The sequence below is a fragment of the Paralichthys olivaceus genome, chromosome 6 (genome assembly GCF_024713975.1).
Source record: "Paralichthys olivaceus isolate ysfri-2021 chromosome 6, ASM2471397v2, whole genome shotgun sequence".
In the NCBI taxonomy this organism is placed as follows: domain Eukaryota; kingdom Metazoa; phylum Chordata; class Actinopteri; order Pleuronectiformes; family Paralichthyidae; genus Paralichthys; species Paralichthys olivaceus.
Genome location: NC_091098.1, coordinates 19,671,824 through 19,693,919, shown reverse-complemented (window position 1 = coordinate 19,693,919; position 22,096 = coordinate 19,671,824). Strand labels below are relative to the sequence as shown.

Genomic DNA, 22,096 nt, shown 5'->3' with positions numbered 1-22,096 from the left:
CAATAATAAACATAAAGTAACAGTAAACAGTATTTGTCACATAGCACACAGACCATGCTGAGGTGTAAATTCGTGGGAATTAACCCTCAGTTGTCCGGAGCAGCTTCAGCACCACCCTGGTGTTTAGCTCATCTCTGCGGGACCACCTTAAAAGATCCAGACGCCAGTGAACCACTAGGAGCTGGTGTCCTGCTGTAACTTGGTTTTAAGGTGGACTGACATCTACCCCGTCTCCTCTGCAGCTTCGTGTGCGCGCGGCGCCTTTAAGGCCCTGAGCCGACACCGCAACCTATCGCGATAGGACGCGACGGAAACACCGCGAGAACACGACGGAGTCACAACTCGCTCTCCCATTGGTCCGACGCCCCTGCTGTAAGATGGCGCCCAGAGAAATATGAGTGGCTTTGAAAAAAGACAACTACACTTTGCCATCTAACGAAATAAACGGGAATAAAGAATAGGGGCCGCCAAAGAGACGCAGCTCCAGCACTTCGCTTCCCCGCCGGTCGGAAGACGGGCGCTGTTTCGCGGGCAGAGAGGCGCTGCTGGGGGCGGTTCGATCCTCGGCCCGGTTGAGGAAAAGAGGTAGCTAACGCGCCTGCTAACGTTAGCATGCTAGCTGCGAAGATAACAAAAATACAGTCGTGGTGTAGCCCCGGGGGAGGGTAACTCCACGTTCGGTTGATCTGAGGTCATGCACCATGTGCTGAGAAGTGACAACATTGCGGATGGCGGACACGGTGCTGTAGTATTCGCTGCACTACACTGTTGTGGTGGATTTTTGCTCGCACACAACACGCGGCTAGTTAGCCGTGTACTTGGCTAACCCAGCGCGTTGTGCAATCAGCTGTTTGATCAGCTCCTCTTGACCCACTGCACCGAGCGTATTGTGGTGACAGCTTCACAGTGAGACAGATGTGTGTTCTTCACGCTGCACCGTCCATCACCGCTGTGAATACTGCGGCGGATTTGGAAAGTGACCGCGCTTTTGTCCCAGCTCGTATACCCACAGTCAGAATTAACCCCTTCGTATTTGTAAGTGGGTGAGACTGTTATCACTCGGAGGTGTAAACTGAGGCCCTGTGTAGTTTTCACTTTAACTTGTAATTCATGAATATTGCATCTGCATTTTGTTTTTTATTGGGTCAGTACAAATAGATTTTAAAATCAAATATACTTTATTGTCTCTATAGGGCAATGGTTCTCGGGGCCAAAGTGCTACAGCAACTGTAGACCAGTACACTGTAACAACAAAACACTACATAAGGACATTTCATGTAAGACCCAGAATAATAATTCTGAATAAAAGTGAGATGAATATTGCGCATGCTCATAAAAATCTTAAAAAGATAAAACACTTTAAGTATATAATAAATATAAACTGAGAAACAAAACTGGCATTATAACCTACAAACCAGTGTAAAATATGCCAGATTTTGCATCTTTGTTTTTATACATGCACAAGAGCATTATACAATTCTTTCAACAAATCTACATAAATTATCGTTTCCACAGGTTCCCCTTTACAGAGGAGGCCACTTTAAGCAGCAATGAATAACTCCCTGGATGGTGCCGGCTCCTACGAGGAGCTTGTAAGGCAGAAAGCGCGGAGCATCCCTCAGCATCGCATGAAGGAGTTTCTGGAGTCCTTGGCCAGCAAGGGTCCGGATGCTCTTCAGGAGTTCAGCCAGCCAAGTGGAGACACTACAACCACCACCACTACTATGGTCTACCAGCAAGAGGCCAATTGCATCTACACAGACAGCACAGAGGTGGCGGGCTCATTGCTGGAACTGGCCTGCCCGGTAAGTCAAATATGTTATTAGTTACTGTGAAGCAGTTTGTGAACGGGCTCTGCTATTGAAATTAGTTTATTTGACAGACACTGTCTTACAATGCAGGTTCAGGTGCAGGTCCAGCCACAGCAGCAACAGATACAGGAGTCCACGTCACAGCAACAACCTGTTCAGCAGAATACAGAGCAACAGATAGTACAGGTTTGTTTCAATGCACAATCATGTTTTTGTCACTTTATCCTTATCCAATTAATTGTTGATTAACTTCATTTTGGTCTCTATTTTCAGGTGCAGATCCAGGGCCAGCAGCAAGGTCAGATGCTGGGTCAGGTCCTCCAAGTGCCCTCTGGTTCACATCAACAGCTACAGGGTGTGACTACTGCACAGCTGATTCAGCCTGGGGAACTCACAGAGGAGCAGCACCAACAAGTACATCTATGCATGCAAATGCACAACAAAATTGCAGTATTGTTTATATTGTCACCAGTTACCATTTATCACCTCCCTCCTATTTGTCATAGCTACAAGCCCAGTTGGTGGCAGCTGTTGCAGGAGGACAGCAGATCCAAATCCAGACAGTGGGGGCACTCTCTCCCACTCAACAGGACAATTCAGAGAGAAGGGTACTGGGAACTACGGTTGCCGCATCCCAGGGAGCAGGTGTCCTCCAGCCGGCCAAGAAGCGTAAGGTGGACATGCCCATCACTGTGTCCTATGCCCTGCCTGGTCAGCAGGTAGCCACAGTCCTGGCTATCCCTCAGGGACAGGGTCAGCAGCAAAGTTATGTGTCGCTGCGGCCAGACCTCCTAACAGTTGACAGTTCCCATCTTTACAGTGCCACAGGCACAATCACCAGCCCCACAGGTGAGACCTGGACCATCCCTGTGTACTCTGCTCCTGCTGGGTCTGGAGGCCGGGAGCAGGTGACACACATTGCCATCCCCCAGGAGGCTTATGGAACAGTGCAAGTTTCAGGGGCAAACACTACAACAATGACCACAATGCCAACACAAGTCACTATTGAAAATGATAAGCTGAAAATCCCTGCCACTCAGAGTCAGACAGCACAGGCTGTTTCTAGTATAACAAGCTCTGGAGTAATGGGGGGTCAGGAAGAAGTTGTGCACACACTCGCTGCAAACACGCTGTTCCCTGCCCAGCTGATGAACGGAAACATTCACATCCCGGTGGCTGTACAGGGTTACTCCAATGCTACGCAGTCCCTTATCTGGGACCCACAGCAGCAGGTGTTGCACACGCAGGGTCTGTCAGCGCAGGATGCACAGCAGCTACAGGTACTAGCACATTTGCTAAACTGTTTAGTCTTTTATTTGGACCAGTAGACATGTATTTCTTTATTGGACATGTTAATCATGTTGTATTTGTTTATGTGCAGGGTCAGACGGTGGTAGCAGAGGTTGATGGCCATGGCCAACAGCAAGTGCAGGTGCAGGAGCTGCTGCTGCCTGCCACGCTGAAGCCTGAAGAGGGGCTGGATGTGTGGCGACTTTGGGCTCAACGGAAAAATGCAGAGCTTGATAAATCAGACAATAATAAACTAGCCCCAATTGGCCGTAAGTGCATACACACAATGTTTATTGGAGTGTCAAAATAATATTTTATGTTCTGGCTTCTCACCCGTCAACCCGATCAATAATGTGTGTGTATATTTTAGGACGTCAGGCACTACGTTTCCAGGAAGACTTGGTGTCATGTGCAGTCGCTGAGCTCTGCATGGGTCTCTCTTTGATGACAACAGACGCTCGGGGGTTGGAAGGGGAGACTTTCGAGGCTGATGTTCTCTATTATGTGTTTCTGTGCATTCAAAAAGTAAGTTCACTATCCTCACAAACACAACATACTTACTGTTGGTTGTGCTGTAGAAACACTGTTTAACTGCAGCTTTCCTTGTGCTTTCCCTTTCCTCCAGTATCTGTTCGATAATGGCCGTGTGGATGACATTTTCTCGGATCAGTACTACACCCGCTTTGCTCACAGTCTGCACCAGATCCTGGAGCCTTGGAGACCATCCGTTCATCCGCTAGGTGAAGAAAATGTTTCCTGCATCCTCACCACAAAAAAGGGAACAGTTTGTAAAGAAACATCGAAACAAGCCTTATGTATTTTTGTTAAGTTCTGGGGACTAATGAAGTAAAATAGAACTTTTGGGCTGGAAAGGTGCACGATGACAAGAACGTATTCTCAAATGATAAGAGTGGTCCTGATGTGTTTCCTTGTTACTAATACATTCTGTGTTGCTTGCCCAATTTCATAAACTGTCTGTTCATCATCACCTGCTCTTTACCTCATACCAGGTTACGTTATACCCAGTCATGTGACGGAGGAGATGCTGTGGGAATGTAAACAGCTGGGAGCTCATTCACCTTCAACACTGCTCACAACTCTCATGTTCTTCAATACAAAGTGAGTTTCACTGTGCTTTCTCATGCGCCAGTTTCTTCTGTCATCACACGAGAATTACATTTCTATAACATCTTTGTCTGTTCAGCCAGCACCATAACACTATTCCATGTTCATGCAGACATGCACAGACTTGGCACCAGGTCATTTCCAACTCACATATCTGCAAAATAGTCTAAAAAAGGCATCGCTATAATTATTCTGTATCAACACTCTGTCACCATATATCACTGACTTGACACTCTGTATTCTTCACAGGTATTTTCACCTAAAAACAGTGGATCAGCATCTAAAAGTGGCCTTTTCTAAGGTGCTCAGACACACCAGAAAAAGTCCCAACAACCCCAAAGACAAGAGCACCAGCATCCGGTACCTCAAGTCAACAGAGAGGTTCATAGGACAGAAAGGTAACAACATGCATGGATTGGATTTGTGTTGGGCTGTCTGAGAGAGAAACCACAAATTTAAAGATTATTAATCATTTTCATACTGAATTCTTTTTTTTTTTGTTCAGTGACCGATGACATGTACTCAGAGCAGCTGGAGGACCCAGATAACCCACTGCGATGCCCCATCAAACTCTACGATTTCTACCTCTTCAAATGGTAAATATCAAACAGGATTTAACGATTGTCAAAAAGATTTCAGTGAAAGGAAAATGTGTTTTTATTAGGTACAAGCAATCTTTATGTCATAAAAGCATTAATTCAACTGAAATAGAATCAACTATTGGTAAGAAAAAAGAACAGGTAAAATATCTCTTGCTACCATGTAGTCACTCTACCTAGCTGCTGCTACCTTTAAATGAAATCATTTTATATTGACATGCAAGGTATGGAGTACGTGTGCAGTTGATATTCAAGCACCTACATTTGTGAAAGCACTGTTGCTAGGCAACTGACACAACATGGTTGCATTATAATATTTTTCTTCTTCTCTGCTCAAAAACCTTGAGTGTTTTTTTGTGTGTGTTAACATTATGTGAAGGAATAAAGGCAAATAACTCTTCTGGCCGTAGCTGCCTTGAAAAATATGCAGCATCTTTCACAACTGGTGAATATGGAGAACAGTTCTACTGGAGGAGGGAAAAGGGAAAAACCGATTGTGTTGTTCATGTGAAGTCAGTAATAAAATAATAATAATAAAAAAGATTTATTTAAACACAATGCATGTGATTTTAGTTTTGGTTTCAAAACTCATCATTTTCATTTTTTGATGACACATTCTAAAGCTGTAGATTTAATGATATGCCTATTACTGAAGTCATAATTAAAAGTGGTGTTGTGCTAGAATTGAATATACTGATTATACAGTCCAGGATCATACCAACACTGTGACATCCCTGCTAAAACATGTAGTTCAATCCCTACCTCGATGACCATGTCAACAAACCAGTGTATTTTGATATGATACTGGAATGATTAACAACACTGCAGAGTTAGAGTTCTAAATACTCAAGTTTTCCACTGACTCTTATCTGCTGTCTCTGGCATTCAACAGACATAAGATGTTTTATATAAAAGAACACTTCCTACTTCATTTCCCTCAGAAAGTATAAATATATTTTTTGCAGGCAGAGATGTGCTGAAATTGTAACCTGATCTTCTAATTAACTAGCACATCCTTAAAGTGTCCTCACATTGTGTTCTATCTGCCGTCCTGTCAGTCCACAGAGTGCTAAAGGTCGCAACGACACCTTCTACCTGACTCCCGAGCCTGTGGTGGCTCCCAACAGCCCCATCTGGTATTCCACCCAGCCAATCTCAAAAGAACAGCTGGAGCAGATGCTCACCCGCATCCTCGTCATCCGCGATATCCAGGAAGCCATCAACATGTCAGAAGGCATGCACTAGTGTGACTGGAGGAGAACTGTAAACAGACTTGACTCTTTCTCTTCACCCAGCCTTTGATTGCTAATTATCATTAGTTTTCTATTCTCTCACACCCTCTTGTGGTCTGTAAGGGTGGCATGTAATTGTTTATATACATTCAGTGTCAGCATATATAAAACACGGACTGTACATACACATACCAACATTATAGAAAATAATTTGTCTTACTGAGGCAATCTCTCACTTTTTTTTTTCCTTTGTTTTGGCCAAAGGATGTGGCGTCTAATCATGTTATTGGACCTGAACTCTAATTTAAATGTTATTTTAACTGTTGGCTCTACTCACCAGTCTGGAACAACTCTTCATTTCCGTTCACTCCTTTTCTTTTAATCTCCTATGATCATCAAATATATTTTCACTGGGGTTGGCTGGCAATACTCTCCTTTTCTTAGACATCCCTCTTTGTTTGCTTCTTTCCCTCGTCTGCCTTGTTCGGCGTTAAGTGTCACAGTGGATACCTCAGTGGTATTGAGACTTTATTAGCCAAACAGGCTAAAATCTCATTTGTGTGAACTTTCTTTGTACTTCACTCGTCTGTCTTGAGCTGAGGTCACACGCAGACGCACAAAGCGGCAGCACTGAATCTCATCGGGACTTCACTATTACGGACTCTTAACTACAACACAGTATCATGAACTGGACCTGCAGCTACTAGCACTTGCCACATGGTGGAGATGTGGCAGAGGGAGGGTTAAGGATGTTGACGGCTGCTGGATCCTCCTCAGTACATCACCAACCCCAGAACTCAACCTGGAGAGTGATTCTATTGTATCATACATGGTTATTACATAATGAAAGACTCTTAATAAGCGGGATAGCCCTTAGTGTTCTATAATGTATTATACTCATAGCTCCTTCATGTACTGTAAAGGGTTTCAGTCATCTAAGGAGAATGGCAGTGCCTGTGTGTTTTTGAAACATGACCTTTTTGTACAGCCACGATACCATGTGTCTGCCTTTCTAGCAAGTACAGTATAAATTCTGCACATGCATCCTTACATACAAACCGCATCGTGTGAAATATATAAAGATGCACAATGATTTTTCTCAATAAAAGTCATCACTTTATCAGCAATGGAGGTGAAAGTACAAAATTACATGCACACAAGACATTTTGAATTTAACAAACAAGTTTTTGTTTAAATTGACCCCTGTGCTCTGGTGCACCATAGTGTTCACAGATAACATTCTCATATTGTTCCCACAAAATTCACAGCATAGTAACAAGTTGGACCTGAATGGCAGGTGATAATTTGATTTTCCCTTGTGCTACGCGTTCAAACAGCTGTGCATGTGGTTTCTTCACCAGCATTTATCTGCATGTCGTCAGACCAGTTTTCTGCCTGCAGGGCCTGTCCTCATCGAGCAATCAGCATTATTTCTCTGTCTTCGTGCCTCAGGTACTGCATGAAGTCATTTTGTTCTTTTTGTGTCTTTGTACCTTAAGCTTAACAGTATGTGAGTTCAGGAGGCGTGTGAGCCTGGGTTTAACAGGGATGAGGAGGGCAGCAGTCTCCTCAGCAGGTTCCCAGGGTGTAACATCTGCTGTATTGTGTTCTGCTGCGGCTCTGACGGAGGTGTCTGTCTGTGGCGGTGTTGTCGTCTCCTCCCTGTTCGCTCTCCCCGTCCTGAGCTGTGAGGCTGATCCTGAACAGGGTGGCTGATTTTCGAACCGGCTCCCTGAATCTGTGGGCTGCTCGGAAAGAGAAGAAGCCCAATTAAAATGTCATCATACGTTACAGTGACTAATAACATGCTGCCTATGCTGAAAGTGAATGTGGTGTGTGTCGGTGCAGGCTGGGAGCTTATTTCTGTTCTCTCACCCTGCTGTGGTTCTCCCTGCTCCTCCACTGAGCCACTGCAGCAGACACTGATGCACAAACATGTACTGCTCCTGATAACACACAAAGAATGAGCAGGTAATGTGGAGCGCACGATGTTAATGAGCATGATGATATTCATGAGAGTCATAGAGAGCAATTTGATGCATATGAGAGAGTGAATTACTAGTGTGCATTTAAATATACTGATTACTGCAATCCAACAGACTATGTCTCATTGAACAGAATATTACATATATTTGGCTTTTTTAAATAAGCTGTAAAAAGTCATTCTTGAGTATGCCACTTTTTTTAAATGTAATACTGTATATTTTCAGAGTTAAGTTTAACATCAACTCTACTACATGCTGTATGGAGGTAGTTTTTCATTATATGTAGTTACCCCTCAAATTAACAGCTTTATTTCACGGTGAACAAGTTTAATTCTTTGATTTCGTTTGACATGTTGGGAGTTTATTTGGTTTCTTGCCAAAGCTCTATAAGGAGATTGATAGCATTCTTGTGGGTCCATTAAATATGAAGCTGCAACTACCAGCTCAGCATAAAGATTGGATCCAATTTACCAGCTTCCAGTCTTGATGCTAAGATAATTAATCCTCATGTAAATCTGCAAGAAAGCATCTAATAGATAAATGAGCTCCAACAGCTACATCAGTGAGATTCTGCTCACATGTTACTTACGTAAGAAATAATTTAAAAATATATTTGAGTCACATAATGATAGAACTGTAACATGAGACATTTTTCCTGCAAATTATTGACACAAACTCCAAGTATGTCAACATAAGAGCTTTTACATCTGTAGAAGATCTGAATATCATTTCACTAAGTCAACATGAAATACTCAAGTATCATCACTTCATCAACATGTTGTCACATTTCACTGATCTCAGATGTTCAGGTGAGCGTTAGTGGAAAAATAATTGTACATTAACGCAAGTGAATTACTTAAGTTTGTATACATACTGTAGTTACACATTACACAGTATATTTTCCTGTTGTGGTTGTGTAGTACCATTGTCCTGGCTACTTTCACTCCAGTAAAATATCTCAATACTCCTTCTACTGAAGGTGAGTGTCATGACTGTACAAACCAGATTCTGGACCATCCACATCCGATGTAGCCGCAGATCTTCCACAGCTGCGTGGATGTCAGGCTGGATGCCCCGAGCGCACAACTGCATCAACCACAACAGTGTCACAAACGTCCCTGAGCGCCCAACACCTGCACTGAGACACATGGTGACAGCATTGGCTTTAAACACAGTGTCGTGCACCATCTGATTGAGTCTACTGGGTTATTAGAAGTGAGCAATGGATGAGTAAAAGTAGTGGGTGATGCATTTGAAATCAGAGGTCAGACCTGCAGTGCACCACAGACGGCCCCAGGCGAGGAATGCCTTCCAAGTGCTGCCGCACATGGTCAGTGAAGGCACAGAGAGAGGATGAGTCTTTAGGGATGCCCCGGTCCGGCCAGGAATGGTAGTAGTAGTGTGTGATTATCCTGTCTGTCGGACAGTCTCTCTGAAACACCAACACTTTCCTTAAATCCAACCACAAGGACGTATTTCTCTCTGTGATTGATCACTCGTACGGTCAGAGCACAGCAGCAGTTTAAAGGCACCAGAGAGGATGATGGATGGATCTTTCTCTCACCTGTCTGAGGTTAATGGTGGTGATAAAATAATCTGGCCCTTGTTTGCAGTTCAGTGTTGTCACCTGGATCAGCCCGTGATAAACTGTGCCTTGCTCCAGAGGCCAGTACTTATCACACAGCACCTGGACACAGAAATATTGGACAACATTCTTTTTAAGACACTGTAAGAAATTTCACAATATCTTTTATGTTATAGGTATTTTTTTAATTTATTGAGATACCTGAACTACACACACACACACACACACACACACACACAAACACACACACACTGAGAATGCCGTTCTTACTATGTCCTTGTGTCTCAGAGCTGTCACCATGACGATTATCCTGACGTTTTGCTCCCACACCATCCTCCAGAAGTCGGCCATGGTGTTGTGCAAAGGACCCTGGGTGCAGATGAAGTCTCTCTCTGATCCTCCACCCTGAATACACACACACAAACACACACACACAGAGTCAAGCACACAGTTGTACAGCAGCCAGGCTAAGTTGAGAAAATAATCAATTCAGTGGAGGAAGTGAACAAGTTCTCACAGGCACAAAATTTGCATTGATGTAGTCCGTGTGTGGAACGGAGTTCTGAATGGACAGCCTCACACGACAGTGGTCATCTGCATTAGTCAGAAAATGAAAAGCAAATGAAAGTCTCACACATCATCACTGCACACACAGCATGCTGTTCCCCGCTCTAGAGGAAGACGCCTGGCTCTTACATGGTAGAATGTAGGGGTATCTGTTCTTCTCTCTGTTGACCTCTGATTCCCCCGCTCTGGTGGAAAGGTCTCTGCCAACATCATTCAGCTCCTTCACAGAACCAAAGATGTCAGCACTCATGACGTGTCTCCCTTCATAAATCACAAATCTAATATAAGTCAAATTTCTGAACTCGTTACCTCAAAGTCCTTTTTAAAGCCTCTGTTGTCGTTGGCAGCCAGAGCCTGGCAGCGGAAACGAAGCTCCTGTAGAATCTGCCCCCTCGAGAAAGTTTGCACCCTGTAAAACAGAAATGTGTTGCATTCAATTGTTTTAGGAGCAGGGAAGCACAGTTTGTATAACTCTGGTGATGTTCTTTACAAGCAAACTAATGAAAAGACCTAAACCATAATGAACTGATTGTATTCATTGTGTAACTTTATTCAGGTTGTTCCTCTGTTTTTCTGCTGTTGATCCAAAAAGTGATTGTTTGACACTGAACATGGTCCCTCTGGTTTATCTTGAGTCAAACCCATATAAACCATACCGAAACACACCACACCACATCATGCCAAACCATATCATATCATACCATACTCTGCCACACATCTATAAAAATATAAATAATCATCTTCAGTCATCTCCTTCTTGATGCTACAAGGAATTCTGTCATCCTCACCTCATGTCTTCTCCTGTCGACCTCGTGCTTCAAACTGAGATTCAGCAGGAACTCAAGAGGGAGAATGATGCCAGGGGGATATCAGTGTTCATGCTGAACAAAAAGATACCATCTTCTGTTTCATAAGAAAAGTTTGTCGATCAAAATCAGTCATGAAGAAAATATGAATCAATAAGCTGAGAACATCTGTGTTGGCCTCTTGTTTCCCCTCCCCCTGGAATTTGTCCTCCTCAACACTGGCACTTGGCAGCAGAAAATAATCTAGAAACACAACGGAAACACACCTGGAATGAAGTTAGGTGCCGGCACAAATTGTTTTTGCTTTGTTCTTTCCACGAAAGAATTCAGCAGTTTTACTGTGTCATTCCAAGGAAAGTGTAGTTTCAGCCTGACTGTACCTCTCCTCATTATAAGAGGAAGGCCCACAGAGTAAGCATGGCCCAGCATTAACACACAACAATTACTGACACTGACCCGACAAGAAGGAAAACCTGTTCCGGCAAGTTCTCAACTCCAAACACAAATAGCAGACGGAAGAGCAGACAATCCCAACAGCTTCAGTATCATGTTTTTGTTTCAGGATTACCTTCACAAACCGACCTCTGATGAATGGTTTAAATCACAGACTGAAGAGAAAAACTAAGGGACTGAACTACTCCAAGGCATCTTAGGTTGTCTGGTTTTAATATTCTCTCTCTCTCTCTCTTTCTCTCTCTCTCTCCCCCTCCCTCTCTCTGTGCAAGAAGAAGTGTGATGGGTGGAGAAAAAATGGGTGGAGACGGAAACACTAAACCCCAGCATGCAGTTGCCTCAGCTATTCTTTGTACTCACCAAATCATTACCAGCACCAGAAAAACAAAAATGTTTTTACGCTCTTGCATCTTCTCAGTCCAGATGTTAGTTTTCTGTTGTAGTATTTAGGTCACACCTCGTATATTTATATACATACATTTGTATACTGCTCAGGAGGAATACACACTGGAAAGTACAATTCAAATATAAATATATGGCTCCCACAATAATCATTTCAAAACAGTTTAATTCACAGGAGACTGAAGGTGTGAGGTTCTCTTGTGAAAGAGTTTCATTTAGGACACAAAGTCTAATTCAATCATTGGTTAAAGCATATAGATAAATATATACACAATTCTACTGGACATATTATAACCAGGTTTATATTGTCTGTGTCTGAAAACACACATTAACAACTACATAACAACAACAACAACAACAACAATAACAACAACAACAATAACAACAACAACAACAATAATAACAGTCGTAATAACTATCTAAGAATACAACGTATGGAAGTCACTATATATACTCAGTGTATATAATAAGGTATAATAAAGTTGTCTCTGTACAGTTTGTCAATCAGCTCCTCTGAAAAAAGTTGAAGAGCGCCACCGTCTGGCGGAGCAAAGATGTGGACAGGTATGACAACAATGTTACTGCGCATGCGCGTCCTCAAGAGACGAACCCGTACGTGTTGTTCCGTCGCGTCTGAGTCAGACTGACGCTGATTGGCTGACTGCAGAAGAGGAAGTGAAAGCTTGTTGCGCTGCTTCTCTGAGTTCTCTTCTCCTGAGGCTTTAAAGTGCGAGGAGAAGTTCTTCCCTCCAGACTGAAGACTCAGAGTTTGACTTTAGAGATGAACCGACGATAACAGCTCGTTCACTTCCGGGTGTGTTGGAGCACTTGTTGGTTTTCTTCACAAGCAAACAGCAAACAGGAAGCGATGGATCATGCACGAGCACAGGACGCGCATCAGAGCAAGGTAACAATTCACGAGCTGAGAGAGAGAGAGAGAGAAAGGGAGAGAGAGACAACAGCCTTAGAGTGTATTTAAAAACTTATCAACAACCTTAGAGTGTATATAAAAACTTATCAACAGCCATAGAGTGTATATAAACAAACTTACCAACAACCCTAGAGTGTATATAAAAACTCATCAACAACCATAGAGCGTATATAAGAACTTACCAACAACCATAGAGCGTATATAAAAACTCACCAACAACCATAGAGCGTATATAAGAACTTACCAACAACCATAGAGCGTATATAAGAACTAACCAACAACCATAGAGCGTATATAAAAACTTATCAACAGCCATAGTGTGTATATATACAAACTTACCAACAACCATAGAGCGTATATAAAAACTTACCAACAACCATAGAGCGTATATAAGAACTTGCCAACAACCATAGAGCACCAACAACAGTGTAGAATATAGGAAGCACTATAATACAATAAAAAGAGCTTTGTCTTTTTACAAACTTCACAACAGCCAGTGAGGAGGTACAACACTTGATCTACCTCAGACATGTGTACAGTGTTTTGCTGTTTAAGTGTAAAGCCTCCACGCACGAGCAAAAATCTATATCCACTGAAATACAACATTTTTGTCTCAAAAAAATTCTTGAGTACTTTAACTGCACACACACACATAGCATTAAAATATTAGTTGGTTGCTGCTGCAATTGTTTTGTTCGAGACACTGAGTTTTGATGATACATTTATTTCACTGCAGTTTCACACACAAGAGGCAGCATAATGAAATGTGTGGTCAGCTATTTTTAGAAATATGTAACACTCTGGTTTTCTATAGGGAGTGTGTGGCGCAGGAATGCATTACTCTCCTGCTACAGGGCATCGATGTACAGAGTACGTACACCGATGCATCTGAAGCAAGTCTTCACCTCTGTGGAACTAGAAGTGTTTGACATTGAATTATTTTTTAAAAATGACCAAATTGATGAAGCAAATATAAAAATAGTAGACAACTATTCTTTGTCTTGGATTATTTCCTCATTCCACTTATTATTTCTGCTCCAATAACATCATAACCTACCTGTAGTGTAACACTTTATTGACTGTGCTTCCTCCAGGCCTCCATGTTGTGGCACAGGGACTGTAGTGATGATTCTGATGACATGAAGCACACTCACAACTCTCTGTCTTCCTCTCAGGTATGTCCATGTTCTTACATCTTACATCTCAAAATAACCTTTTTTTTTAGACTGTACCATCGTTCTGCTCTTTGTAAAATACCACAGTGTTTCTAATAGTTTTACCTCTGTGGATTCAGGACGAGACGAGGCCGATCAGAAGAGTACAGAGTCCCACCAGACCCGGGGCCTGGTCGTCCAATCCTTACAAACCAAAGTTCAGAGGGAAATTCTACAAACCTCGGTGCGACTGGCAGACAGAACATAACGAAATGAATCATGATAACAGCAAGGTTTATCTGCTATGAAAGTTTTTTCTGAATGCAGTTTTGCGAGGGATGACCACTCGTTCCACAAACCTGGCTTCGTAAACAAGAGGCAGCGCCACCTCAGCCAACGGGTCTACCCCGACCAGAGAGATCACTTCCAGCCCAAACCTCACCACAGCGCTCAGAGGGAGCGAGAGAAGGAACGGTACGGGTGGAGATCGAGCGCTGAAGGAAGTTCATGCCCAAAACAAAGCAACGGTAAGTCTGTGTCTGCAGGAAAAGTTAAAACAACACACACACTTCAGCTCAATTAAACATTTATATAGAGAACATTTACACAATATTTCCAAAAGTTCTTTTTGTCTGTGGCAGACTATGCTCCTTAGCTGCATTTAGTAACAGCGATATTTCAAACAGTGTGATTCCAACATTTAGAGGAAGAATCTCACCTGTTTCAGTTTCACCTCTGAGCACTGAAATAAGGCGCAGTGCTTATTCTCAATAAACCTACTTTCAGAATGATATAAGTGATCAGTGATATAGACGATAAAAGTTGACGGCCTGGATCTGAGGGATCCAGAGGTGGATGAGGTGTGTCTGTCTGTTTTATTTATTTTTTATCTTTCCTTTTTTTCCTTTCTTTTATTATTTGCATATTGAATAGATTTAGTTTCCATCTATCTTTTTGTTATATGTTCCTATTCTTTCAACTAAAAACACAATAAGAGAAGTACATGTACACTTTAATACATGGACACTATAACACATTAAAATATCATTTTTATTACTGTGTCTTGCTGCTGCATCTGGACCATCCCTTCTTGGGATTAAAATGCTTCCCTAATTCACAAGCACATTCATCTTCTTCTGGTACAACACATACAAAACGTGGAAAAAGAGGAACAATTTTAACAAAAAGGTTTTATCACAAACAGAATTATTAAATCTATAAATTGAGTCGATAAAGACCATTTTCCCCTGTCCTCCCAGGCTGTCTCCAGATAACTGGCTAATTCATATGTTTCATATTTAATCAGCCACGACAAGTTTTTGCACATCACCCATATTTACAGTAATCAGCATCTTTTTAATTTTACAAAATACAGCATTGTGCAGTTCACAAAAGAAATTTAATTAAACATTCTACTTACAAATTCACTTTTCTTCTTCTATTCACAAACATTCTGAGGAGCTCCTACAAATATCAAACATTCACAAATGATCAGTTTTACTGTGTCCACTTCATATATTAACATTTTATACATGCATGTCCAGAGTATTTACATACTCTACAAGCTTGACAGTATTTACTTGCACTTTGATAATTGGCCATCGGGTGACAGTATAAACAAGCAGAGGCAGCATTTTGCATTGCAAATGTTTGGAGGGCTTTTGCTGGTTGTGTTATGTGCTGGTTATAGTCACAGTGTGGTAGCAACAAACCAGTGTTACATAAGGCCCATCACTGAGCAGCTTTTCCTGGACTCACTATACGGATTATGTCACAGGTGGAGCTGATAGCGGTCAACCCACTGACAGTGAACGCCTCAGGTTATCTCATGTAAACGGTTGCAGGTGGATTTGTTGTACACCTGAAAATGACCTCATCAGGGAACAGGAGGGGTTCAGACCCGATTACCTTTCCTTGGTTTTTACACTGATCACGAAATCAGTGTTTCAGATTTTTGCTGATGTGTTTTTCTGGTTTGTTGTGTTGTTTTAACAACTGAGCTGCAGCGACTGTGTGTGTGTGTGTGTGTGTGTGTGTGTGTTTTCCTCTTGCATCCAGGCGCTGTATCCGTGCGCACACTGCAGCACTGTGGAGGTGTGTGTTTGTGTATGTGTGAGAGTGGAACAGGTTTTTTTTGTGTGTGCCTGAGTGATGGTGCGATGATGGTGACTCATCGCTGATTTGTGTGTATATGAGAGTGAGAAAGAGAAAGAGGGAGAGAGAGAGCAATATATAATGAGCCGTGACAAAGATATTGCTTCACATAGGAATACTGCAGTCCAATGTTGCAATGCAAATTTTATGAACCATCAGCAGGTTCTGCTTTAATTTATATTGATTTTAAAACGTAAACTGAACATTAAGATGGACGACACGACTCCACTTCCTCCCACCTTCTTAAAATGAAGCTGAAATATTTCAGATACAAATGCTGCCAATGTTGCACATTTGGTGCCAGCGTCTGCGCAGTATGATCGGGGATGGAGCTGTTGCAGCGAGGTCCCGTCTAAAAATGCGTTTTTATAGCATCAAATAACTTATGTATAACTTGAATGAAAAATTAAAACTTGACCAAAGACGAGTGTGATCAGAACAACATAAATGAAAGAAATCAACTTTGAGAAAACATTTTTTAATATGATTTAATATCGATTCTCTCATGATGTGATTTTATAGGACGAGACATGAGCTCGACCAATAACGAGTCCGTCTTATCTGTCAATCGTGATGTTTCCTGTTGTTTTTATAGCATCAAATCATTTAAACCGTATACAGAAAATTAACCTTCTAACATACATCCCCAGATATAAACTTTGAACTTGTGCTTTGAGTTTTTAGCTTGGGCCATGTCCCATTCACTAACATAGAGGATACATGGTTTATAACCTATACTGCAGCTAACCACCAGGTGGCGATCAACAACCCTCTGTTTTAAACCCTGATTCGTTTGCTTCTACAGAGAAAGAGAGGATGATTAGGAGGCTGTAAACATGATAAAATATAACCCATTGGTGCTGCAGATTATAGGTGTGGTAAACAGAAATAAGAAAACCCCATTACCACGTATCAGTCGTTATTTTTTAGATTGTACACACACACACACACACACACACACACACACACACACACACTCTCTTGTGTCTCTCTCTCTCTCTTGTTGTGCTGTTGTGTTGACCTTCTGGTTTGTCTGTTTTCCAGCTTCCAGACTGTTCCTGCCCAGGTCCACCTCCAGCAGAGACAAGGACACGCAGTTCGCTGTAAGTTTGTCAACAGAAAATCGACTCTGCTTTTTCATTTAGTTAAAAACTGTGGATAAATAGCTTGGTCCCTCTGTTCCTTGAAAAGACTCAATCCCATGTTTCCTTCTTAGCTATCAAAGTGATGTAGGGCAGCACAGTCTCAATTCTCTAGTGATTTTTTTTTTGACAGTTTCCTGATGAAATGTTTTGAAATGGAAAACATTTGAAGACATCAGGGATGGGAATGAAAAGCCAGTTTCTGTGAGAATTAGAGAGAATGAATTAAACTGACTAATCCTGGCTGCTCCATCAAAACAATCATTCAGCAAGGTTTTTGAAATATATTGTTTCAGTTCATTTTTCAAGCCCTAATGCCAAACATTTGATGGTTCCAGGTTTTCAAATGTAAGGATTCACTGATCCCTTTATAGTTAATTTATTTATTCCATAGACATTCTACAGTTGAGAAAAGATACTGAAATATTCAGTTTGACATAATTTCGGACTCCATCAGATACAGAGAGTTCTGAGGCTCTTATTCATTTCTGTTTCAGAGAAAGTGGGAAAAACTGCTAATGTGAACTTCAGTGTGAGATTCATAAAACAAAATACAGAACAAGCTGGAACAAGAGGATGATTGGTGCTTGAAAAATGATTCAATCAATAATACAAATTGTTCCTCGTTATTGTCTTTGTTAATCAACTAAACAATGAACCCAGTAATTAATCTATGACGTACTAGATGTTTCTGAGTTAAGAGTAAAGACTGATTTAACTGTGGAAAAGGCTGAAATCAAAAGCTCACGTACGTTGTTTGGCCGACCTGAACGCCGCGAGGAGCAGAGCAGCACATGATGAATCACAGCTGGTCAGTGCTGGAGTGAAGACACGAAGAGAAATTTAAAGTTCGGTCGAGTGTTTTCCCACAGTCGATATTTGCGACAGCTTCGTTGTTGTTAGTGTGAGCTGCCCACAGGTACACGTCTGTGATTAATGGCTCTTTCATTACAACCTTTTTTTATTTTGCTGTGTTAGTTGTTCATGTTTACTGATGCTGTTTTTTTTCACCTCAGTAACTTTGCCAACTCAACCCTAAAACAGATCAATATTTTTCATTATAATCAGTTAAAAAAAAATATAACTTCTTCAGTGTGATTTATATCTAGATTTAACTACTGCCAGTTTTAACAAGTCTGTGCAACTAACTTTTTTAACTCTCTATAAATCTCCTCAAAATGCCACTTTGTTATAAGTGGGTTGCCAGGTTGTAAAACATATAGTGGATTTTCTTTAGCTAGCTCTTCATGTGTGGAAATATTGCGATGTCACTGTCGCTGGGTGTGTCAACACTGCAAAGCTAGGTCATAGGTCACTCTTTATCAAATATTGTGTAAAAAAGCAACCTGCAATTTCACCCATAGTTCATGTGCTGTTGTGCTTAGTTGCACTTGTGTAACCCTGGAGCCCAGGGACTGAGAGAAGTGGAACAACAACGATCTTCTCCTCCACAGACATGTCTGTAAAACAAGGTTATATGTTTTTGGCAAAACTGCAAATTCTGCTCTCATATGTATCTTCACCACCCTTATGTCTGTCTACCATGTGGTGCTGAGCAGGTAGTGTATAGAGAAGTGTTTTTTGCTAGAAACAGCTGTCACTCGTCTGGAAACTGATGTGAGCAGTGAAACGGCTAAAAAGAGACTCAGTAGACCAAGCTGCACCAAATAACACTCATAGATATCAGAGCGTGTCTGGTTTTGTCATCATGATCCATTAAATATTCTTTGGGAAATGTTAAAGAGAGTGATAAAAATATCTGGATTCTGCCCTGACACATAGCACAGACAGGTTAAAAAAGAACCTCAACAGAGGAAACAGAACAATGTCCAAGTTAAACCAAGACAAAGAGCTCAAAGACACAAAAATGCTCTGCAGAGCTGAGTGAAAATGATCTGTGGTTTCCTCACTTTGAGCGACTTCATTAACTTCATTTATGCACGCCATAGTTGTTGAAATACTGAGTTGTGTATTGTTCATTAGCCGGTTGATCATAGCTTTTCACAGCCTGAAGATGTTGTTCCCATTATTGGTTTATTACTAAACTCTAAATCATTAAAACATGATTTGTTACCATTAATAAAGGCAGCATCTGTGATTTATTAAAACCGTTGTGAACTGCTTCTTATTGGGAAGTGGTGCCAGTATTTCTCTCTGTACTTATCGTCCTTGTGCTGCCTCTTTGTTGTACATTTAGTTTGCCACTGAATACATATGCAGCCAGAACAAACTCTGAATTTTTAATGCACCAGCCTCAGTGTAAGAAGTCGACATGTGGATCTTCACTTGAGTCATCTTCTGGTAGATAGCAGCTCAGTCATCGTCAGTGTTTGCACCCATTTTTTTAGCCAACTGTCTCATTCCCACTGTCCAACTCCTGCCTCATTTTTTTCCCTTTTTTTTCTTCGCAGGTTTGTCAGAACGACAGGAACCACAGCAGGGAGAGAGATCACAAGGGAACCAAGAGCAAAGAAAAGGAACAAAGCCGAGACCGGGAGCTTCCTTTAACTGTGAACCAGACGACGACACGAGACAGAGCCATCCAGCAGAAGAGGAGAGAGATAGATGAGGTGGGAGGGTTTCATTACACAAACACACACACACACACACACACACACACACACACACACACACACACACACACACACACACACACACACACACACACACACACACACACCTAGGGAGAGGGGATAGTTATAAACAGATAGAGGAAGAGAAGTGATAAGAGAAGCTGGGATTAGAGAATGGGCGTCAGAATAAAGATCTTAGAAAGTGCTGGGAGACAGGAAAATAAAGTCAACATCCATTTTGAAACGCTGAGCCTCAGGCATCTCGACTGTCATTGTTATCCTCACTTTGGCGAGCCTGACAAAGTGGGTCTTATTCATTGTGCGACATGATTGATGGGTTTATGCTTTTATTTTTTGTGACTGAGCAGAAAGTTAAAGTGAGGCTGTTTATCTCAGCTCACCTGCACCACAAGAGGCACACGTGCTTTAATGCTGCCTTCAATGTGACATCACGTGAGGCCCCGCTCATCGGCAGTGTGTTTGTGTGAGATTGTGAGTGTGTGTGTTTCCACCCACTTGATGGAAAAGATGCCCTCTTGCTTTTCATGTCTCCATGGTTGCAGGATTATAGATTGCACTGCAGGAAAGGGCATTCTGGCAACAGGTAGCCGATGTTAAACATAAAACTCCGCTGCAGATTGTTAATGCAGTTAGTTGTGAATGGAAACACATCGATTATCTCATGTGACCTTCTCTCCTTTTACAACTCCAACGCTCCCACTTTTCTGCTTCTCACCACGCCTTGTTCCTTATCCTAAAACCGTGGACGTGTGTCCTACAGGTGTATTATCAGGAGTGTGAGATGTTTGGCCTCGTGACAAAGATGCTCATAAAAAAGGAACCGTCCCTGGAACTTCTCATCCAGTCCTCGCTGCAGGAGAACCTGCGAGACATTGGCAAGCGCTGCGTGGAAGCCATGGAGAAATTCATCGAGGACTACGACTCCAGAGAGCCGTTGCACTAATCGCACACATGCTGCCGCCTGTCGTGTCAGCGTAGATCCTCATGGTAGAAATGTTGGAAATTTTTATATCGGGTTGTTCAGTACTTCTTTTTGGATTTCATTTGCAATAAGTTCGCTCATTATTTTCTGCTGCCTGGAAACAGTCTCACTCTGAGCTCTGTCAGCAACACTGGAGAAGAATGAAGAGGAAATGTTTTTGATTGAAGCATTTCATGCTGATTCTAATGTTGAAAATGTGACTATGAAAAATGCACTAGCGCTTTTTTGCTTTAAATCTCCTAATGAAGAAGTATTTTGACATTCCAAGTGACGTGCTTAATTTATTCTCTTTCTTTTCATTCATTCAAATGAGAACAAAGCATATTAAACAACAAATGGCTAAAAATATCTTCAATGTTTCATTTGTTGCCATAAAGGTAAGAAACAAATCAGGTCATATCATGAAATACATTAATGGGTCAGTAGGTAACTGGGCCATACATTGTTATGTGGGGTTGATGTATTTTTAAAATGAGGGAAAGTGCAGGTTTCTTTTTACGTTTGATTGCATGACATATTTTGACTTGTAGAAATATCAATAACACAGTAAATGTCAGTTGATGGAAAAAAAAACAAGAAATGGCTGTGGAGAAATTTCAAAGATGTTCCTGCTCTTATCCAGGTCACGGTTCTTAAAGGGGATGATTTCTGCTCTTTGTTCAGGTTTAAAAAAATAAACCCTGAAATAAACTGTCGTATTGGGATTGAAAAGCACAAATCTACAACAGAAAGGCTGCACTACTCAAACTGGATGTGTGGAGAGAAAAAGAGTACAAGGCACAGAGGCTCTAATGGAAGATTCTCCTGCTGCTTTATAGGAATTTTAGGAACTCGTTTTTGGAACTTTATTATGTGAGAAACGTAAAACTGGAATGTCTCTGCTTTTGCTGCTCAAATTCTGACTTTTTATTCTAAGGCCATCTTTATGGAAGTAACACGTTCAACTACAGGTGTGGCCCTTTAAATTAACACACTGAGTGAATCCTAATGAAAAGATTTTTTGGTTGATTTAAGACGGTGAACGTCATTGACAGATTTTACTCTGATGTTATCGCTGGTCCAATAAAGAATTAAGATTTGTGTTTGCTCTTTATCCAACACTAGGGGGGAGTTAACTGCTGAGATGACATTCGCCACAGCATAGATTGTAAAACTGTTTTTGGAATTAAAAAATCAACAACTACAACAAATGGCATGAACCAAAATGCAACTTAACAAAGAGAAAGAAGGATGGTTAACATAGATTTAGTTGTGACAGGCTCATCCTCTTAATGGAGTCATTTT

General features: G+C 41.6%; 3 protein-coding genes across 7 annotated transcripts; 2 read left to right on the top strand and 1 right to left on the bottom strand.

Annotated features, from left to right (window-relative positions):
* Window positions 1–344: 344 nt before the first annotated feature.
* LOC109635229 (transcriptional regulator QRICH1-like) lies at window positions 345–7,184 on the top strand. Of its 2 annotated transcripts, XM_069526458.1 has the most exons (13): window positions 446–585; window positions 1,194–1,277; window positions 1,516–1,805; window positions 1,902–1,997; window positions 2,085–2,225; window positions 2,318–3,091; window positions 3,193–3,370; window positions 3,472–3,626; window positions 3,727–3,841; window positions 4,112–4,220; window positions 4,476–4,624; window positions 4,732–4,822; window positions 5,884–7,184. In XM_069526458.1, the coding sequence occupies exons 3-13, from the start codon at window positions 1,551–1,553 to the stop codon at window positions 6,068–6,070; spliced, it is 2,250 nt and encodes a 749-aa protein (XP_069382559.1). In that variant the 5' UTR covers window positions 446–585; window positions 1,194–1,277; window positions 1,516–1,550; the 3' UTR covers window positions 6,071–7,184. The 2 variants fall into 2 exon arrangements, with proteins under 2 accessions (XP_019951831.2, XP_069382559.1); XM_020096272.2 differs by lacking the exon at window positions 1,194–1,277 and having other exon boundaries at window positions 345–585.
* On the bottom strand, window positions 7,151–11,707 carry LOC109635230 (receptor-type tyrosine-protein phosphatase beta-like). Of its 4 annotated transcripts, none has more exons than XM_020096274.2 (11): window positions 11,569–11,707; window positions 10,983–11,097; window positions 10,504–10,603; window positions 10,324–10,414; window positions 10,145–10,221; window positions 9,898–10,032; window positions 9,607–9,729; window positions 9,314–9,474; window positions 9,045–9,180; window positions 7,933–8,003; window positions 7,151–7,802 (listed from the first exon to the last, which is right to left on the bottom strand). In XM_020096274.2, exons 2-11 carry the CDS (start codon window positions 10,985–10,987, stop codon window positions 7,574–7,576), a joined length of 1,128 nt encoding a protein of 375 aa, XP_019951833.1. In that variant the 5' UTR covers window positions 10,988–11,097; window positions 11,569–11,707; the 3' UTR covers window positions 7,151–7,573. The 4 variants fall into 4 exon arrangements, with proteins under 4 accessions (XP_019951833.1, XP_069382561.1, XP_019951834.1 ...); XM_069526460.1 differs by having other exon boundaries at window positions 11,457–11,598; XM_020096275.2 differs by lacking the exon at window positions 11,569–11,707 and adding an exon at window positions 11,267–11,401.
* Window positions 11,708–12,402: 695 nt separating this feature from the next.
* LOC109635077 (periphilin-1) lies at window positions 12,403–21,158 on the top strand. Its single transcript, XM_020095989.2, has 7 exons — window positions 12,403–12,762; window positions 13,881–13,961; window positions 14,081–14,184; window positions 14,268–14,467; window positions 17,139–17,197; window positions 19,648–19,806; window positions 20,591–21,158. Exons 1-7 carry the CDS (start codon window positions 12,724–12,726, stop codon window positions 20,771–20,773), a joined length of 825 nt encoding a protein of 274 aa, XP_019951548.2. The 5' UTR covers window positions 12,403–12,723; the 3' UTR covers window positions 20,774–21,158.
* Window positions 21,159–22,096: the final 938 nt, after the last annotated feature.

Bases quoted from the DNA above. Each gene is read 5' to 3' on its own strand.
- LOC109635230 (XM_020096274.2), bottom strand. The intron at 9,730-9,897 runs GTAAGAACGGCA...TTCTGTGTCCAG, and splicing joins CTCTGAGACACAAGGACATA to GTGCTGTGTGATAAGTACTG. The intron at 7,803-7,932 runs GTGAGAGAACAG...CTTTCCGAGCAG, and splicing joins GCAGGGAGAACCACAGCAGG to CCCACAGATTCAGGGAGCCG.
- LOC109635229 (XM_020096272.2), top strand. From the start codon at position 1,551: ATGAATAACTCCCTGGATGGTGCCGGCTCCTACGAGGAGCTTGTAAGG. The intron at 3,627-3,726 runs GTAAGTTCACTA...CCTTTCCTCCAG, and splicing joins TGTTTCTGTGCATTCAAAAA to TATCTGTTCGATAATGGCCG. The intron at 4,823-5,883 runs GTAAATATCAAA...CCGTCCTGTCAG, and splicing joins GATTTCTACCTCTTCAAATG to TCCACAGAGTGCTAAAGGTC.
- LOC109635077 (XM_020095989.2), top strand. From the start codon at position 12,724: ATGGATCATGCACGAGCACAGGACGCGCATCAGAGCAAG. The intron at 14,185-14,267 runs GTGCGACTGGCA...TTCTGAATGCAG, and splicing joins GGGAAATTCTACAAACCTCG to TTTTGCGAGGGATGACCACT. The intron at 19,807-20,590 runs GTGGGAGGGTTT...TGTGTCCTACAG, and splicing joins AGAGGAGAGAGATAGATGAG to GTGTATTATCAGGAGTGTGA.